Below are 20757 nucleotides of genomic sequence, written 5' to 3'. Positions count from 1 at the left end.
TTGGTCAGAGCGCTTTGGAGACCCTGCAGTTAGTAGTTTGAGACTAACTTCTATTGGTTTCCGCGATTGCGCTCAAGTCAATCGGAGTGTCCAGTTCGTTTAGGGCAATGCTTATGTCCGCTACCACTCGCTGAAGGTCAAAATCAGAGCCTTTCTTTACACATTCATCACACGCTCTTTCGTTTTTCTGCACTCCAGAGTGGCCGGGGACCCAACAAAGTGTGATGTTGTCTTGCTGTATAAGCGAGAGGGATCTCCTGCATTCTTTAACATATTTTGAGTTGATGCGGGCTGAGCCGCGTGCTGAAGACATTGACTTGATCGCTGCTTCACTATCAACAAAAATGGCAAGGTTTGCTGGAGGTAAGTCCATTAGTCTTATTGTTTTTGCTGCTTTGTCTATAGTGTAGATTTCAGCTTAGAAGCCACTACACCGGTTTGGGAGTCTAAAGGAGCAATTTAAGGATTATTGTTTCGAGTGCACTACCGATCCAGTGCCAATGTTCATCTGTGAGCCGTCAGTATAATCTGATTTGACTCTGGCCTGCCAATCCGTTCTGTCGGGTATTCGTACTTTATAGTATTTTTTTTCAGATCTATCTTGGGAACCAGATAGTCTGTTTTCGACGTGTCTTGCAAGTGCTCCGCATATAGTAGAACTGATGCCTGATCGTGCGTGTTTTCGTTTGGTATGTCTGCTGCTTTGATCCTGGAAGCAGATTTGGCCGCTATCCCTTCCACATATATGGAGGATCACTTCCAGCGTCGCCTGAAGCTTCGATCGGTGCGCAAGTGTTATTCCTACACAAGCTAATCGTTGGACTTGAACGTTGAAATTCTTTAGGTAGGATTGCTTCTGCACCGTCTCCCACCACACGAAAGCTCCAAAAGTCTGACGAGCGCAATTACTTTCGTCTACATCTGTGTAACATTTTATTAATACAGAGTCTGGCACTCGAAGAGTAACTAACTTCAGACCGCTCGCGCAGCTGATGCCCGTGCATCAACTCTCTCTTAGTTGGCTAAATGACAGTTCAGAGTATTGTTTACAAAGCGCGGAAATATTTTGCCGAGAATAAACGCGAAAAAAAAGAGTAATAGATTTGAAATGTAATAGTGTCATTGCATTATATTTGACTGGAAAATCACAACCAGCGACTGTGAAAGTGAACGCCACCCGCCACAGGTAATGGTTTGGGTCGCTGTAACCACAGATGGGCGCTCTCTAATCGTTTTCATCGAGCCTGGCGTCAAGGTAAATGCGAAATATTATCGGTAAAGTATTCTCGAGGTTGCCCTGAAGCCGTGGGCTGACAAATATTTTGGTGGCAGACCATGGACGTTTCAACAGGGCTCGGCACCGTCTCACAAAGCTCGAGTGAACCAAGAATGGCTAAAAAAACAATGTTCCGAACTTCATAACGTCCACACAATGGCTCTTTAATTCACCAGACGCGGATCTGATGGATTATTTTCTTTGGGCCATTTTGGAGAGCAAAGTCCGAAATAAGAGATTCAAAGGTTTTCCAATAACAGGTGCTATTTTGAATAGGATTGCGCTATCGAGTGATGATTAACGATTTTTATGCCCGGAATTGCAGGGTATTGATCTGGACAACGTTTATTTTCAACAAGACGGTGCTACGTGCCACACAAACAACGAAACCATTGATCTTTTGCGGAAAAAGTTTCCGGACCGTGTTATCTCTCGAAAAGGTGATCACAAGTGGACACCGAGACTTGTGATTTAAGACGTTGTGACTTTTTTCTTTGGGGCCACGTGAAAGAGAAGGTCGACGCCAACAGCCAACAGCCCAGGGTCGATACAACACCTCAAAGATGGAATTCGTGAGGCTATCGAAGGCATAGGGCAGCCACTTTGCAATTCGGTTATCGAAAATTTCATGAAAAGCATATTGTCCTGTAAGCGTGGTGGCGGTGGTCATTTGCCTGATGTTATTTTCCACTATTAACGGCATACTTTCCTCTTTATAATGAAATAAACATCCGATCATTTATATTAAGAAAACAGCATTTTTCTTTGAATATCAAAATAACACCTCTCATTGGATAACCCTTTATAACCTCAAAAAACTGAAGGCACTGCTATTTCAAGGTTGCACTTAAAACGTACGGCGTCAATAAGCCAGATTTATTATCACATCTGATATCCCTCAACCCTTCGGAGATGTTTGGCCTCGGTAGTTTAGCGTAAGTGTACTAGCTTGCCATCCCAGAGGCTGTGGGTTCGAATCCCAAGTAAAGCACTGTCCTCGCACATTTCCAAAGTTACCGACTTTCCCTGTCTAAAAAAAAAAAAAATTCCTCCGATTCCATTCCTCAGCCCCAAAAATATATCCTTTCCATCCTTACTCCCGCACAATGTCAGCGCATTATTCGCATAGTGGCTGCTGAAACAAGCAAATAAAAAAAAACAGTTACACATTGAATCAGTGGAGGCAGTAAGAGGAAGCGGGCAACCGCGGTAATAGCGCAGACACACCAAATTTAGCGAAGTCCTCAACCAGCTGTGCGATCCTTCTACCAGAAAAATGTGAAACACAGATGGCGCTCCAAGCAGTAAGAATGCGTTGTTCCTAAGCAACGACAGGTGGGCATTCCCACTACTTAGGACGAGGCCCTATGCTCCCGAGAGGAGTGAACAAGGAGAAAAAAAGATATTTCGTATTGAAATTTTCTTTTGTATGATTTATAGGGAAAAAAATTATTTCAAAATTATTTCGTAAGGGTACTCCTTTTTTCGTGTGCACAGCTGTACATGCATACATACATACAAATGTCATCGCTAACGGTGCGACAATTGTGGCTACTCACCTTGACTAGATAGACGACGTGGCCATTCACAAGCGCATCAGGCGTATGCAACCAATTGCGCTTATCCTTCTTTGCATCCTCTGTCGTACCGTTATTATTGCTCTTGCCATTATCATTTGATTGATTTTTTATGTTATTGTTGTTGTTCTGCTTATTCCAAAACATCAACTGTGACATGTTGCTGAGTGGTGCGCGACTATTGTTGCTGAGGAGTTGGTGTGTCGGCTCTGCAACGTTTTTGCGCTTGAGTGGACTGAATTTCTGCGCCGTTTTGAAAGAATTTATATGACAACTACACCGAAAAAAAAATTTTTATACAGTCAAATATGAACAGCTTATGATTTGGCGTGGAGAAACCTGTAAAGAGAAGAAACAATAGGAAAATATTAATAATTTTAATTAATTTCAATGCAAATACAAATAAAAAAAAGGCAGTCAGATTTGCATGCGATTACCACAAAATAAAAATCGGTATGCGAAATATTATATTAAAATAAAGCCAGCAGCATACAGGCAGCCTATTAAACTCGACTGAAATAGCAGTAATATTTTTGCATTTATACTGGGTTCAGTGTCAAACGTCGTTGGGGCATTGTCAGCTGGTGATGGTGAGTTGGTTTCTCTGCTCAGCCAGCAGCAAGCAAGCAAGTCGACGACACAGCTAACATCAGCCAGCAACACCTGAAACGCCATTTAGCGAGTTTTTTGTTTTTTTACTGGAATCTAAATAATTTTTCTAACCTTTGTTACAAACGCCGCTTGGCAGGAATTTTGTTTTCTTCATAATCTTGAAATTGGGAAAATCCACTTGCTTACAAAACACCAACAGTATGCGGTATGCCAACGCTAGCAACAACAAAAGCATCCACGTCCATAAGTACGAGTTAGTTAGCCGCAATCAACAGTCGCCATCTCATAACTCATCCCCACATACGCGCTGAAGTGCCAATGCATACCATACATACATATATCACAGCACACAGCAGCGCACATAGCACACAGCACACAGTGCATAGCACAGCACAGCCCAACTAATTAACTCGAACCAGACGAATTGCTGAAATTCTAAGCTTGAATACTTGAGCGTTGCAGCATTGCATCGTGATTCTAAATGCGGCTTCAGTTCGCAAACTCAAATGTATAAAAGTGCAAACATAAGTGCATGTGTATGTATGCATGTATGTGTCTTCGCATTTGCATTTCATGGTTGCAAAACGACGTAACCACACAACCTCATAATCCCAGACAACAAACGGCAAGTCCCCGCCATTCAGCCAGTCAGCGAACGAGTGACGTGCGATCACTTGTCACGATCAGCATTCGAATGTTGAATTTTGCGCGTTTGACGCTCCTATTTACGTTTCAGAGCTTTTTTGTTTTCGTTTAATTTCTAATGTATGAATATTAAGTAGGCATAATAGAAAATAATAAAATATCAAAAAAAAAAAACAAAAAATGATCGCACATAAAGAAGGCAATAACCGCCAGCGCCAGCGTCGATTGACACCCGAATAACTTGATCTGATTTCTAACTACGTAGTAAATTGTTTTCGGTATATCTATCGCTGTAACGCGTTCTTTGCTTAGAAAAACAGCAAACAGAAAAACAAAACAAAAATACATAAATAAAGCGATTCTGCGAGCTCCAAAAACGATAATGATTCTATAAAACAAAAAAAAAAAATAAAATAAAATGAACCAATAAACTGTTGTAAGCTGACGCTGGCGTTGTACTATATTTGTTGCATCATGCAGCTGTAATGAAGTAATTAAAGCGCAAAAATGCTATCGAAAATAATGTACATAAGTGTACAAGGCTGAAGCGATAAAAGGATCGGAATTTTCTGCCAAAAGAATTAATATCAGGCCAGTCCATAAGTTCGTGCGTTTTTTAAAGGTGGTTTTAAAATTAATAAAAAAATACCAGTCTAACGGTTAGACGCGATAGAAGTGAAACCTTCCGTAAAACAAACTGAGAGAGAATGAGACGAAAGCAGCATTAGGGGCGGGATAATTATAGGTTCATTATAATATTGCTATAAAGTTCATATTTTATTTTCTTCATTTTATTATTATTCATCCTCAATGTTTTCAATTTCAACAAATGATACGAGTGGCTTATGATAGATAAAATATGATACAAATGCTTTGGTTTCGATGTTGTCAACATATCTTTGAAATACCGCGTCAATTGTTGTTTTTGATCGTGTTGTCGATTCAGTGCGATTGTTACACATTTTTAAATTGAATGTTGTATTGAGAAAGTTAATTAAAGGAACCGCTGTGTCAACGCAAAATTTCCGTTAAAATCGCCACTTAAAATCATTGGAACTTTGTCGTAATCTTTTCTAAGTATCCGCGATACTTCTGGTGTATACTTTATTAAATTTTCGTGAATGAATTCCGTGATGCTATTTATTGATTTTTTTTTCTGTCGATATTCACGACACTTTTCTGCATTATTTTTCGGCATAATTGCGGTAAATATTAAAAATGAAAATATTTACGAATATAAAAATACACACGCGGTTGCTATTGCGAGCGTCCCCAGCAAAACCTGCGTAACCGAAACTCTAACACAATTACATTTTTTTGAATGTTACAAACACATATGCACGCAGGTTTTGCAGGGGCGTGACCGAAACTCTAACACAATTACACATATGCACTCGTATTTGTTTGAAAATCGACTTTTTTTTTTTGGTTCTCCGTCACCTTTGGAAAATGTGTAAACAGTAAGCAAACTTTATTCAAATATTTTCCCTCATTTTTGCATCAGTAAAATTAAACAAACGCCGTAGCCGAATGGGTTGGTGCGTGAGTACTATTCAGAATTCACAGAGAGAACGTCAGTTCGAATCTCGGTGAAAACACCAAAATTAAGGAAAACTATTTTTCTAATAGCGCTCACCCCTCAGCAGGCAATGGCAAAACACCGAGTGTATTTCTGCCATGAAAAAAAGCTCCTCATAAACATATCATAAAATAAAATAAAATAACTGTATAAAAAAATTTTTTTTCTTGTGATTCGAACCAAGGATTTTGGATCGGAAGCTCACATTGCTAGTCGCTCGGCTACAGCGCCATGCTGTCGGCGCTGGCCTAAAAGTTATTTAGTTCGTCGCTACGTTTATATCAACATATAATATAACGCTTCGTAGCCAAGAGTGTCGTTTTTCGTTTCACTTTTTCTCAAATCACTCCCAACGATTCTAAAGAAGTTTTTACTTCAAAAGACGTTTAAAGTATTTATTAATCAATAAAATATTTTCCTTCATTATTTACAATGCCTTCCCAACGTTTAGGCAAATTTTTAATTCTCTGCTCAAAAAATGTGTTGCCCTTGGCGCCGAAATATGCTTCGATATCCCTTTTTATAGCTTCTTTTGAGGAGTAGTTCTTGCTACTCATATGGGATTGAAGTCCACGGAAAAGGTTATAATCACAAGGTGCAATATCCGGAGAGTATGATGGATGTGGCATCACCTCCCATCCGAGCTCGTTCAGCTTGCCTAATGTTTGCCTTGCGGTATGAGGTCTTGCGTTGTCGTGGTGAAACTTTGCGTCTATTCACTAAAAATGGTCGATTTGTGTTAAGTGCCTCATTCAGGTTTGATAGCTGATGGAAATAATAATCAGCAGTTATCATCTGGTTTTGTTCCAGAAGTTCATAATAAACAACATCGGCCATGTCCCACCAAATAGACAGGAGAATCTTCTTGTGGTGAAGGCCATCTCTAGGAGTCGGTTCTGCTGTTTCATGTTTATCTAACCATTGGCGCTTGCGAACAGGATTATTGTAAGGTATCCATTTTTCATCACCAGTAACGATAAGGTTAAAAAAATTTTCATTTTCAAGCCGTTGCAGCAGCTGAGAACACACATTCACTCTCTGCTAAAGGTTGGCGACGGAAAGTCTATGCGGAACCCATTTTCTCAGCTTTAAAACCTTTCCCAACTGAACCAGGTGCCTGTGAACTGTTCCATGCGATGAATTTAAGCTCTGAGCTATCATATCGATTGTCAAATTTGGCTCAGCTTCCACGAGTTCGAGCAAGGCGTCGGGACGACCAGCCCGCGGGGCATCCTCCACGTCGCAGTTATCACTTCGGAATTTTGAAAACCACTTTTGCGCAGTCTTTGCACTCACGGTATCCTCTCCGTGAACGGTGTTTATTTCTGCAGCAGCAGTTGTTGCATTTTTACCACTTTTATAAAAAAATACAAAATATGCCTCTTATACGCGTTCGAAGATTCCATTTTAGTTTTTAACAACACGCTCTTCTATCCGCGATTAAAAACACTTGTTGAATGCACAATATATCAAAGAAAATATAAATACTTCCGTTATATTCAACGAATAATTTTTTTTTATGCAAAAATCGTACAAAAGTGAAATTATGGGCAAAATACGCACGAACTTATGGACTGACCTAATATATAAAATAAATTAAAAAAAATTTTAAAAGTAAAATAAAAATTCATAAAAATGTATAAATGTGACAAGGCGAATCTATTGGGTTGGCAGCTAAATTATTGCAGATTTTGTTAGAAAATCAAAGACAATTTTTGCATGGATCTAAATAACCTTATTCTGTAATGTATTGCCCATTTTGATCAATGACCTTTTGCCATCTTTTAGGTAGCATCATAATCCCAAGTTCATAAAACTTCTGGTTTTTATTAGCAAAAAACTGAATTAGGTACGATTTGACATCATCATCATCATATTGAAATTTTTACCATTCAAGGAGTTTTGTAAAGATCGAAGCAAAATGTAATCAGTTGGTGCAAGGTCAGGACTATATGGTGGTTGTGGCAAAACATCCCAGCCAAGCTCCAATAATTTTTGCCTAGTGGCCAAAGATGTGTGTGACCTTGCATTGTCATGATGGAATCCAATACTTTTTCGATTTGTCGATTCGGTCGCTTTTCTTCAACTGCGTTGTTTAATTTCGTTAGTTGTTCAATGTAGACATCAGAATTGATCGTTCGTTTGGGTGGTAAGAGTTCAAAGAAGATAATTCCTTTATAATCCCACCAAACTGATAACAAAACCTTCTTTTGATGAATATCAGCTTTTGATGTTGTTTGAGTTGGTTTACCTGGGCTGCTCTACGATCTTTTCTGCTTGATCTTGTTGTAAACAACTAATTTTCCATCGCCAGTTATCTGCCGTTTTAAAAGTGTATCATTTTCATTATGTTTCTTTAGCAAATCGCAGCTGTTGCAATACGTTGCGTTAAATGCATTTCTTTCAGTTCGTAGGGAACCCGGAAGTATCGAGTTTTTGAGCATAGCCAAGTGGTTTTAAGTGATGAAGCTTCTCTGCAATCTCACGTGTTGTACTGTGACGATCCGAATCGATTATTGCTTTGGTTAGGGCGTCATCAACTTCAACTGGACAACCAGAGCTTTTTTCATCTTTGCGTGAAAAATCGACAGAACGAAATTGGCAAACCAATTTTGACACTGCCGTTCTTTTAAGGCTTCGTCACCACAAACAGCATATAACTTTTTAAGAGCTTGCGATGCGGTTTCCCTTTGCGGAAATAAAAAAGCAAAATATGACGAAAGTGTTCGTTTTGATTTTCCATTTTTCAACGAACGCCAAACGAAAACTACGCAACCGCTCATAATAGTCCCCTACAAATATTTCAAGTCGTGATATTTTGAACATTGCCAAAAGACAACTTTTGCATATAGTGGAAGATGCTTTTACCAATAACATTAAATTATGAAATTTATACATACATATTATATCATACAATTTATATACAAGAGAGATTCTACGATGTTCTATGACTCTTGTAACGAATTGTGTTCGTTAATATTAGATTAGAGTTGTCAAAACCATAACCAGCTAAATCTGCTGATCGGATCAACCTTTGGGCATCACTGTAATCGATTCGAGGCGACATGCCATAATGTAATGGAAGAAGCTTCGCAGTCCCACGTTATCTGATTCTTATCACTAGCAGCTATCTAAGCCAGCGAGTCCTGTTTTACAACACAGCAGAAGGTCAAAAGATACATAGTAACGGGAGGCGTCCCATAAGGCAGATGATATTGCTCTAGTAGTAACTGGTAAACGTAACGACTGCTTGAAGCATCTGTGCAATGATGCCGTTGCGAGAATCCAAAGGTGGTTGAGCAACGCTAATCTAGAACTGGCAGCGCAAAAAACTGAACTGCTCCTTATCAGTAAATGTAGGTGCTGCGAGAGCCTCACTATTTCGGTTGGAGGACATGACATTGCATCCCAAACATATGTAGGTAAAGTATCGTGGAGTAAACATCGACGAGAAGCTAACATTCAAGGAGCATCTAAAAATAACCAGTAACAAGGCAATGAGAGTGAATAACGCACTCATGTGTATGCTACTAAACGTTGAAGGACCACAAGAAAGTAGAAGGAAGAGGTTAGGTTACTGACTCTATTCTCCTATACGTCGCTCCAGTATGGTCAGGAGGATGAACGAGACGTTGAAAGGAGGTACTGCAAGCTAACATTCTTAGCGTGCTCAGAGTAGCATGTGCGTACAGAACAGTATCTGCTGATGTCATCTGCGTCATAGCGAGTAAAGTTCCCCTGGATATACGAGCAGAAGAACTTAAGCGACTGTATCACTCACGTGGGCACAAGCCAACATCTGAAGATAAAATAACCGAGCGCGAACGGGCGATAGCAAAGTGGCAAAATAGATGCGATCACTCCTCCAAAAGACGATGGACGTATAAGTTGATCCCCGAACTAGATGAATGGATAAGCACGGCGAAACGGATTACTATCTAACCCAAATCCTCAGCGGACATGGTGGATTACTTGCGTACCTAAAAATAAAAAAATAAATAATTGGCGCGTACACTTCTGTTAGGTGTTTGGCCGAGCTCCTCCTCCTATTTGTGGTGTGCGTCTTGATGTTGTTCCACAAATGGAGGGACCTACAGTTTCAAGCCGACTCCGAACGGCAGATATTTTTATGAGGAGCTTTTTCATGGCAGAAATACACTCGGAGGTTTGCCATTGCCTGCCGAGGGGCGACCGCTATTAGAAAAATGTTTGTATTAATTTTGCTTTCACCGAGATTCGAACCAACGACCTCTCTGTGAATTCCGAATGGTAATCACGCACCAACCCATTCGGCTACGGCGGCCGCCACCTTGCGTACCTCCACCGTTTTAATCTAGCAGATAATTCCACCTGCCCAGAATGCCACAGCGAAGATGAGAGTGAAGAACACGTGACTTTTCACTGCGCCAGATTTTTTGAAGTGCGCTTCGAGCTCGCAAAAGTCCTCGGCGTCGTCCCTACACCAGATAACCTTGTAAAGCAAATGCTGAATTCAAAAGAGAAATGGGAAGCAGTAAAACAGTTTGCAGCACCACCCCCGATACGCAATGAAGAGAGAAACCTGGACGCGGGTACCTGGTGTGTCTAAAAGGCAGTCCCAGGGTGGGATCAGCCGAGAGGGGAGGAATGTTATAGGGTTAGTGGGAGCATGCCTCACATATCACTTTGATGACCTCCTCTGCAAAAAAAAAAAAATGCCCTAATGTCGTAGTCATAACCGTAACCGTACAGACCAACTGATTTTTGGTTTTTCGCCGTAACCCTATACAGCCGATTGCTGGTTTGTTACATTGTGGTATATGTATAAGACCACAATGTTGGTGAAACGATTTCAAAGACGAGCTCTTTATTCGGCTCTGAGCGAATTTGACAGAATCAGCTGATGAGCTGACGACTTTTGAGGGGTGTTCCTACAAAGAAACTGAGATTGTGGTGGTAATATACGAAAAAAATCAACGAATGACACTTCGTTGCCGTCTGAACAACGACTGATTGGACGAGTGTGTGAATACGTGTGAAATGATCGGGTAGAATTTGGCTGCCGAATCTCCTAAGTGACGTGGCGGCAAAGTTCCCCTCACAAATTTCTTTTTCACCATGGCTAAATAGCAAAATTAGCAACAACACTACAGCAATGAACCAATTACTAATTTCCTCGTCACTGCTCATGTTGTTATCTTTTACTATGCAAGTTTCTGCACTTTCGAAATGAATGCATTTAAATATCAGCTGTTTATGCCTATGGCAGCAATAATAGTTGACAGTAATTGTCGTTATGGTTAAGAGTGCGGTAAAGGTTAAGGCGTTATGGTATGTCACCTCTGATCTAAACTTTAACCGAGGCAGCACTGTGCTACTAAAGCGGAAGACATCTCTTTCTTGAGGTTCTCTTCCCAGCCGTTTCAATTTGGAAAACGTGACGTTGACTACTGAAAGAGAAATCACAAAATAGTCAATCAATCACAGTAATTTCTCAAACTTTATGTCGATTTTAATTAAAGGCACACTCCACACATATGAATTGGAAGTGAAGCTCGGTCAAGCACCTAACACAAGAGGTGTGAGTGACCAAGGCCATTTTGATTGAGTTAAGTGAATTAGGGTATTTTTATGAATTCACGTGTTCCCATACGAGCATTCGTTACATGATTGAAGGCCAGTGGAAATTGAAATTTTTACAAACTGAAATGCGTACACATGTACATATAAGTAAGTACTCGTATATATAAGTGTGAAATGAATGAAGTTCTGTAAAAGCAGTGTTAGTTCCTGATTTCAATTAAAATATTTTTTTTTATAGGGTGTTTTTTTTAGAGGTTAGGTTTTCAAGATGAAATAAAACGTATATAATATAATGTTATGGCCAAGAATTTAGCTTTATTATAAAGATAAGGGTTTGCCATTATGTTTTAAAAATAATTTCGGGCAAGTGGCCGCCGCGGCTGGCTCGAATTAATTCCAGCCAAAGGCCCAATTTTCGACCACTTTTTGCAGCAATTGGGACCGTATGTCAGCAATAACGCGCCGAATATTCTCTTCCAAGACGTCAATCGTCTCGGGCTTATCTGCGTAGACAAGCGACTTCACAAAGCCCCATAAGAAATAGTCCAGCGGTGTTATATCGCACGATCTTGGAGGCCACGCGACAGGTCCACGGCGCGAGATAATGCGCTCACCAAAAGTTTCCTTCAATAAATCGATTGTTGCGTTGGCTGTATGGCATGTAGCGTCGTCTTGTTGGAACCAAAGGTCGTCCACATCAACATCGTCCAATTCAGGCACGAAAAAGTCATTAATCATGGCTCTATAGCGCTCTCCATTGACTGTAACATTATGGCCGGCTTCATTTTTAAAGAAATATGGACCAATGATTCCCTCTGCCCATAGAGCACACCAAACAGTGACTTTTTGAGGATGTAACGGCTTCTCAGCAATGGCTTGTGGATTATGTTCACTCCAAATGCGACAATTTTGCTTATTGGCATACCCATTCAACCAAAAGTGAGCTTCATCGCTGAACAAAATTTTCTTTGATGCGTCGCGCGAACCGAACCATTATTTTCGTAATAAATTTGCACGATTTGCAAACGTTGTTCAGGTGTAAGTCTATTCATTATGAAATGGCAAACCAAACTGAGCATAAATCAAGTGACAGCTGTCAAAAAGACCATCTACGAAAAAAGTAGTGCCAACTTGAAAACCTAACCTCTAAAAAAACACCCTATACTTTAGTATTTTTTTCTTTAAGAAAAGATTTTCCATAGAATAAACCGTAAACGGTTTATATTTACAGATGATGGCAGATTCCGTATAAATGTAAATAACTACCCTTCTGATTAACTCGCAAACTACAAATCTACATACAAACTTAGTTCTATTTCAGCGATTAGGTCATTGTCTACTTATAACAAGTCTTAATAGACTTTGATATAAAAATATTTATAACATACGAGTATTTGCTTATCTAAAGTGGCTGCGATGAACATACAAAATAAATTCATTCATGCATAGATATGGACATACATACGTCGCTATCTTATCTACCAGCAGCTTAGCAAGCGGCGGATTTTCTTTCCCACCCCCACTCCGAAACTGCTGTAAAGACTTCCGGTTCAGTAACGGTAATAGCTAATGCGAGTACTTGCCCATGGATTAGGGTATGCGGGTGGTTGGGTACAGTTGCACTTCTGTACGGCCAGATAAACTAAGTTTACTTACTATGAATGACTCTATGTATGTGAGTCTACATATGTATGTGTGTGTGTGTGTGTGATTGTACGTACTTCTCTATGCCGAAAAAAACCGCATTTTTTTCCATAAATAAACGATCGGACATATAATCGCCACACATTCGTATCTACTACAGCGTTCCAGCCCTCCCAGTTGCTGTCACTGCCCGAGATTGGCCTTAACCGTCAACCACCTACTTGACGAATGTCCACATTCCGCAGCAATTGGGAAAAATATCTTCGATAGCCAAACCCCTTCTTCGCTATTAAATACTACTTCTCGAGAAAACATATTAAAAATATCGGAATACTTATTACGAACAGGATTAAAGCCCTTAATTTGATATGGACAACCAATTCTTAATAGCTAATTTCATCATACCCTCACTCTTACGTTTAAGTCTTAATTAAATTATCCTTCTTTATATCCGCATCAGCGAGCCGAATGCCCTGGCAGCCAGCGCTCCTTACTTCGTGTAAAAATAATTTATTGTTTTTCCTCGTTATAAATAAATAAATAAAATAGTCTATGAGTTTTTCTATTAATAAATGAATACTCATTTTTACACATTTTTCTTTATCATTTATCAAAGCTATCCATGTCCCTTGAATGATAGGGAGGTAGGTGAAATGGTTCAAGTACCTATCTGACTCTCCGCAAGTAGCACTAAAGCGTCTTTTTGGTACCATTATAAGGACTCCAACGAGCAGATATCTGCAGCCAGCCAGAGCTGCTGATGTAATAGGGAAGAATGATGGGATCTAAGTTGGAGCACTTTCCCAGCCTGTCGAAGAAAGCAGCACCCAGTGACCTTAATCGTCTAGCTGCCAAACCCGGACATTTACAAAGAAAGTGCTCAATAGTCTCACCTTCTCCGAAAGGTTCCTACAGCTTCTGCAATGGATATTAAATGGTAAGCCTAGCATTTCCGCGAGTGTGCCGATCGTTCAATGACCGGTAAACACAGCCACGAGTTTGAAAATCGAATGACGTGGAGTCTCCATGACTATCTGCGTTCTGCGCCTATTGTACTGGGACCAAAAGGCTTTCTTGTGTTGTACAAGAAGAAATGGAGCTCCATCCCTTCTGCGCTTTTCTGAGAAGTAAGATGTGCAATTCACCTTTAACAACAGTCAGGGGGAAGCCGATGGCCGGGTGAGACACCTCTCAAGCTAATTCAGTCGACCACTTCCTGGCAAGCTCATCAACAACTTCATTTCCCTCTATGTTTCTATGTCCTGGAACCCAGATCAGAGATATGTTATTTGCACACTCAAGAAATTTGATCTCCTCCTTACAAGAGTTGACTAGTTTGGCCTTGTTTCCGGCTTAACTATCGGAAAAGGTGTTAACATCTCGCTCGTCTCCCGCGATCCCTAAGCATTTTAGATGCCTGCACGATCGCAAAGACTTCTGCATGAAAAAACAAAAGCAGTATTCGGCCGTTTTAAGAAAGTAAATAAATTGGCTGATTTAGAGAAAATCTCTGCTACGACTCTCGACTCCATCTTGAAGCCATCAGTGAAGACAGAGACAGACAATCCAGATTACTATCTTCGGTGCAGAATTTCTGGTTGTTCCAATTCAGCCTACTTGAGAAGTTTACCCTGGAACTTATACCTTGAATGACTTTAATCGATTCATGACGCTTTCCTTTCGTCAATAGTCGCACGCTGCCAAATCTGGTGAATGCGACTGTGAAGGGTCAACGAAACGATTTGCGTTTTTATCTCAAAATTCACTCACAACTCTAGACCGCTCGATTGATGTTTTGGCTATTTGCTTTGTTTATGTGGCACAAATGTTCAACTGAGTTTACATACATACGAGGGAACTAACAGAAGTTCGGTAAGTCGATGGTAGTTTTTATTTTTTTGAAAAATTTTAAAATGCCATTACTTTTGTTATAGTTTTGCGTTGTTTCATTTATAGTTTCAGAAAAATCGGTTTGAATAGAGACGAGAAAAATAAAATACGATGCAATGCCAGTACCACCCACATTTTATTTTTCCTATCTCTCTATTCTTTCACCTGAAATCTATCCGGGTGTAGTACAGTGGCCTCCTGATTGAGAGCTTGGACTTGCCCAACACCCCACAAGTCTTATCTAATCAAATTTAATGTCAGTAGGAATTCCGCGATCGACGCCGCAGGAAATTCGTTACTCAATACATTACGGCTTTCGGCGTCAACTCAAGCTTGAGGAAATTTTCAATGAGTTCCAAACTGCATCTCTTACGACTATTTGTAAGTGGTATCAAAGATTCCACACTGGGTATTTTCCTTTGGAGGACGAATCTTGAGAAGGACGGGTAAAATCGTTAACATTTATCACGTCGGTTGACGATTTTAGCCTGGCCCTGGTGAAGCGAAAAATTGGCAGAGATCCACGAATGACACAGGAAATGATATGTAGAGAATTGGGCTTGAGTGCTATGGTAGTAATGCGAATATTGCATAATGATCCCAAAAGAAGATAGAGTATATTTTTAAGATACTTTGAAAATACAGAGTCTAGCGAATTTAATATGATCGTAATAGGTGACGAAGCGTAGTTTTTTAATTATGACGCGGAAACTAAATAGCAGTCCATGGTATGGAGACAACTTCGAAAGGAGCAAATTTCCCTATGAAAGCCAGGCAGCAAATGTCAAAACAAAAGTGATGATCTCGGCTTACATCACTAGAGCAAAAATAGTTGCCGCTATTCCATTAGATTTCTAAATTCTTCTCAGGCAGTAACTGTCAAATGATATATTGAACACTGCTTACCAAAAGTATTAAAAAATTTGGGTGAAAAACGAGGAACTGCGCCGGTACTTCTTACGCCACGATAATGCGCCAGCTCACACTGATGAAATGATAAGTAGCTTCATAGCGGTTTTTGGCATTGAAGAAATTTGTGCTTCGCCACATTCTCTAGATCTGGTGCCGTGTAATTTCTGGTTATTTCCAAAAGTTTAGAAAAATTTGAGCGGAAAAGTCTTTGCTAGCAATGAAGAAATAATAAATGCGGTGAATGCTGAACTTAAGAAGCTGCAAAAACGCGACTTCGAGGACTGTTCTCAATAGTGAATTTACAGATTAAAAGAATGTATTCAAATTAACAACGGTTGTGTGGAGAAGATAAAAAATAATGAAGATTAAAAATAAAAAATAAAATGTTTCCTTTTTTCAAAACAATTTACCGAACTTTTGTTAGTCCCGCAGAGATACTACGAGAAACTACGAGAAGTCCAAAATAAACAAGACTGAGCTAAAATAGAAACGAGGAGCTTCGAGTTTATTTATTCAAAATAGTCCCCTCTAGCCTCGCAACACTGTTTTGCGCGAACTGAAAACTTTTCGGAAGAGTGTTTCAGGTCATTGACCGGAATGTCCTTCAGGATATCGGTACAAGCCTTTTGAATTGCCTCTACGGACGCAAAACGTTTTCCTTTCATGGCCAAATGCAATTTTTCGAGTAGGTAGAAGTCACAGGGAGCCATATCAGGCTAATACGGTGAGTGATTGATGGTTAAAAAGCGATTTCTAGTCAAAAAATCGGACACAAGAGTGGATCGATGAGATGGTGCATTATCATGCAATAAGCGCCAGCTTCTTACTTCGCGGTATTCAGGGCGAATTCGACGAATGCAATGCAACAAACGCTTCAAAAAGCCAAGATAGATAATTGCATTAACGGTTTGGCCCATTGGCACGAACTCCTTGTGGACAATTAATTCCCTTGCAATCGCAAAAACAAATGAGCATCGACTTGATTTTTTGTGACTTCTCCAAACGCGATTTTTTTGGGTGGCGGCTCGTCTGGGGCCTTCTATTCTGCACTTCGACGCTTAGTTTCAGGTCCATGTTCTGGTTGGAAACACCCCGCTGCATCACCAGTTACATTGTTATAAAGAAAGTTCTCATCGGAAGTTTTCTCGCCTCTTTAATGAGGGCTTTCGAATGTTGAATTCTGAACAATTTTTCGTCCTCAGTTGTGGGAAATGAAACCTGCACAGACCTTTCGTAAGCCCAAATGATCAGTTAAAATGCGATAAATCGATGTTTTTGAGATATTCAACTCCGATTCTATGGATTTCAACGATGATTTCGGTTCATTTTTGATAAATTTACGAACAATTTCAATAGAGTTTTCGGTGATTACTGATTTTGGGCGGTCCGTATGTTCATTCTCATTTATGTCCTCACAATCTCTGAAACGTGTAAACCACTCATGAACTCTGGCACGAAACAGACAATCATCGCCATAAACTTTGTTCATCAATTCAAATGTTTCGGTAAAGGTTTTACCGATTTCAAAACAAAATTTGTTATTAGCTCTTTGTTCGAAACTCATTTTTGTACCGATGACGCAAACATACTGACACACTCTAGACGCAATAACTTCGCTTCCACTGAACCGAATGTCACCAGGCTTTCACTGGAAGTCAGGGATGGATGTAAGTTCCAGCGAACTAACTTATTAAAAAGATGGCACCATCAAAAATTATGACGCCAGTCTTATTTATTTTGGACTTCACCTTGTAGTATACACCGCAAAACTATTTTTTTCGAGGCGCGCCCTCTCACTTTACTCATTCACTAAATTTGTTATATTTTGTGATGAAAATTAAGTTGGCCCTTAGGTAGATGATTTGCTCAAATGTTGCATTGTTATGTGGAAATACGCCGAATAAACTAATACTATCTGTATTGCCAGAAAAAAATTCTTAAACACAGGCCTCTTTTCACCGAAATCACTTCATCCACAGTGCAGCAATGCTAAACTTTTATGTCGAATTAGACATTTTTCAAAAGTTGGCGCGCTAAGTTCTTTCCAATCCTGTTATATGGAGTCGTTGTCTGATGGAACTCACTGGAAAGGACGACATCAGTTAAAAAGCTAGAGAGAGTTCAGAGGTCTGCACTCATTGGAATCAGTGGGGCGCTTCGAACTACTCCTACCCTGGCGCTTAATGTAATGTTAAATGTGGTACCTATAGACATCGCAGGCAGAACTGCCGCTGCACGTACCGTAATCAGACTGAGGGGCTTGGGCTATAAGCTCACTCTCACATATGGGCACTCAAGCATCCTCAGAAACTTTGAGTGCATCCCCTCGACGCTTAGTCCAAGCGGAACTTTCTCCACCCATATTCCAACAAGGGAGGAGTGGACCGGGGGCAACGCTTGGGGACAGGGCCTAGTTAACCTGTTCACGGATGGCTCGAAGCTGGACGGAGGGTTGGAGGAGGAGTATTCTGCAAAGAGCTCCCCGAAAAATTTAAATTCAGGCCAAGAAGTGGGCAGTGTGTTCCTAGCAGAGGTGGCCGCAATTAAAGAAGCATCTGACTGGCTACTTACTTGCGTAATAACTGTTAAGAAGGTAAATATTTAGGCTCTATTATGGTGCATTCGAAACTGGTCAGGGAATGCCTGGTCTCTCTCTCGATTGCATCAGAATTCTTCTATATAAAGATAATTTTGGTACCTGGTTACAGTGACATTACTGGAAACTGCGAAGCTGACGAGCTGGCCAAACAAGGGACCTATGAGGTAGTGTGCCCGCGAAAGGAGAGGATCGGGATCCCCTTGACAACCTGTGCTCTACTCCTGGAAGGATGGGCTTTGTACCAACTCAGCGGGCACTGGGCAAGTACACGAACATGTAAGGTCGCGAAGTCCTTCTGGCCACGTTTGGATAGAAGGCGTTCGATGGATATTCTGAGGATGACAAAATCTCAGCTCTAAAATTTTGTGGGCATCCTCACGGGGCACTGTCCGCGGGGTATACATGCCGTGATACTCGGAATTACTTCGAGTCCGTTTTGCATCAGCTGTATGGAGGATGAGGTGGAATCATCTGAGCACCTGCTCCTCAGCTGTCCAGCTCTCGCGGGACTGAGATTCAAGCATCTTGGTTCTCACTTCTTTTCTGTGCCTGCTGATATAGCAGGTTTTGAAAACAAATATCTGATAAACTTCATCAGCAGTATAAAGAGGTTAAGACAACCGCAGACTAGTCACCGTTCATAGTCCACAAAACACTCAACCCTACCCATTCCTTTCCCTTTCGTCCTTTTTTCCTTCACCTCTGTTTCCCCTCTTGCAATGGTATCACAAAGGATGAACCAAACTTTTTTCGCCCAAGTGGGCCCACTCTCTGGGCAACCATCACTACCTAACCTAACCCAACCTAAGTTCTTTTTACTTACTAAAAGTTCGGTTTTTTTGGAATAGAGGTTGTGTGTAATCGATTATGTGAAAATATTTTTTAACAAGTATACATATTTACGGTTAAATATATATATATATATATATATATACATATGTGAGCTTAGCATTCGTGCATTCATTCGCTTTACAGAAAATTTCTGAATTGGAGCTGCTTACTGCAAGGCACGACTGCATTCACTTTGATTAGATTAAATTTGTGCGCACACACAAAGCGAAGGCGCAGCAGCAGCCTTTGCATTGAGAAACCGCTCTCCCACCCTTTGCATTGAGCAGCCGCTTTCCCACCCAGGCAGCGCATATCAATGAAAAGATGCAACAACTAAGCCCTGCACATTTGTCGCACACATTTGCATATAAATTTACGATATTAGCATTGCAAGTGAGTGGAAAAACAAATGCACTGGGTAATATTTAGAAACAATTCAATTTAGAATAATTAATTTATTTATTAAAAGTTGTATGTTTTGCATTCAAAACGTCTGGGAAGAAATATTAATTAGCAGAGCGAATACCCAATACAAAGTAATGTGAATATGATTTTCTATGATGCTAATACCGAGTAAACGTTTTTTAGAAGAATCATCAGCAGTTTGGAATCATGTAAGGATGTATGTATCTACAAGATCGCAAAAAGCCGGAGATTGCAAATCTTCGTCCGCTGTGGCAGTCGAAGCAAATGCACATTACAACAAAAATACGGATTTGCAACTCCAATGTTAAATCAGTTCTGCTCTAAGCCTGTGAAACATGGTGCCAGGCTGCGGAAATTTTACAGAAGCTTCAAGTGTTCGTGAACCGCTGCTTGAGATGCATTCTACGTACATATCTGGTGGCCAGAGAACTGGATATACCTATGAAATGAGACTTTTTTTTGATTTGAAATGACAAATTAACAAAAAAATGGTTACAAATTTAATCTTCAAAATAATAACCATCGCTAGCGATACATTTTTCCCATCTCTCAGGCAAAAAAATTGGCCGTCTTTGGCCGCAAACCAATCATCGAGCCATTTTTTGACTTCTTCGTGAGCATTGAAGCGCTGCTCGGAAAGTTCGTGGCCCATCGATGCGAAGAAATGACAATCGGAAGGCGCCAAGTCTGGTGAGTAAGCCGCATGCACCAGCGGTTCCCAATCGTACGTTTCCACCAATTCCCGGGTCGCTCTTGTTCGATGTGGTGGTGCATTGTCATCAAGAAAAATTACTTTGTGACGCCGATCGGCATATTCTGCGTGTTTTCGGTGTATAGCGCTGTTCAAATCGGCCAACTGTCATTGGTAGCGTGCACCATCAACTGTTTCACCTGGTTTTAATAGCTCGTACCGAATCATACCACGCTGATCCCAGAAAACACACAGCATTACCTTGCGGCCGAAGCGATTTGGTTTGGCCGTTGTTTTTGGATTGTGGGCAGGCGGATCATACGATCGTTTAGGCTTGGGATTGGAGAAATACACCCATTTTTCATCACCCGTAACGATTCGATGCAAGAAAGACTTCCTTTTGAACCGGGAGAGCAGCATTTTATAAGTGGTTTTTCGATGTCCGCAAATCGTAGTATGAAGGCACGAAATTCGACATTTTTAAGAGCGACAAAAATGCATTGTTGTATGAAA

At 40.5% G+C, this 20757-nt stretch overlaps 1 protein-coding gene across 5 annotated transcripts in view; it reads right to left on the bottom strand.

Annotated features, from left to right (window-relative positions):
• Positions 1 to 20757, bottom strand: part of LOC129243635 (PTB domain-containing adapter protein ced-6) — a 60220-nt gene that overhangs the window by 14702 nt on the left and 24761 nt on the right. For all 5 annotated transcript variants that reach the window (XM_054880815.1, XM_054880816.1, XM_054880814.1 and 2 more), the window contains exon 2: positions 2836 to 3192. In XM_054880815.1, the coding sequence (XP_054736790.1) occupies positions 2836 to 3012 (177 nt within the window). In that variant the 5' untranslated portion in view covers positions 3013 to 3192. The remainder of the gene's footprint in view (positions 1 to 2835; positions 3193 to 20757) is intronic.

The sequence above is a fragment of the Anastrepha obliqua genome, chromosome 4 (assembly GCF_027943255.1).
Source record: "Anastrepha obliqua isolate idAnaObli1 chromosome 4, idAnaObli1_1.0, whole genome shotgun sequence".
Lineage (NCBI taxonomy): Eukaryota > Metazoa > Arthropoda > Insecta > Diptera > Tephritidae > Anastrepha > Anastrepha obliqua.
Note: the sequence above shows the minus strand (reverse complement) of the source record. Positions and strands in the feature narration are given on the sequence as shown.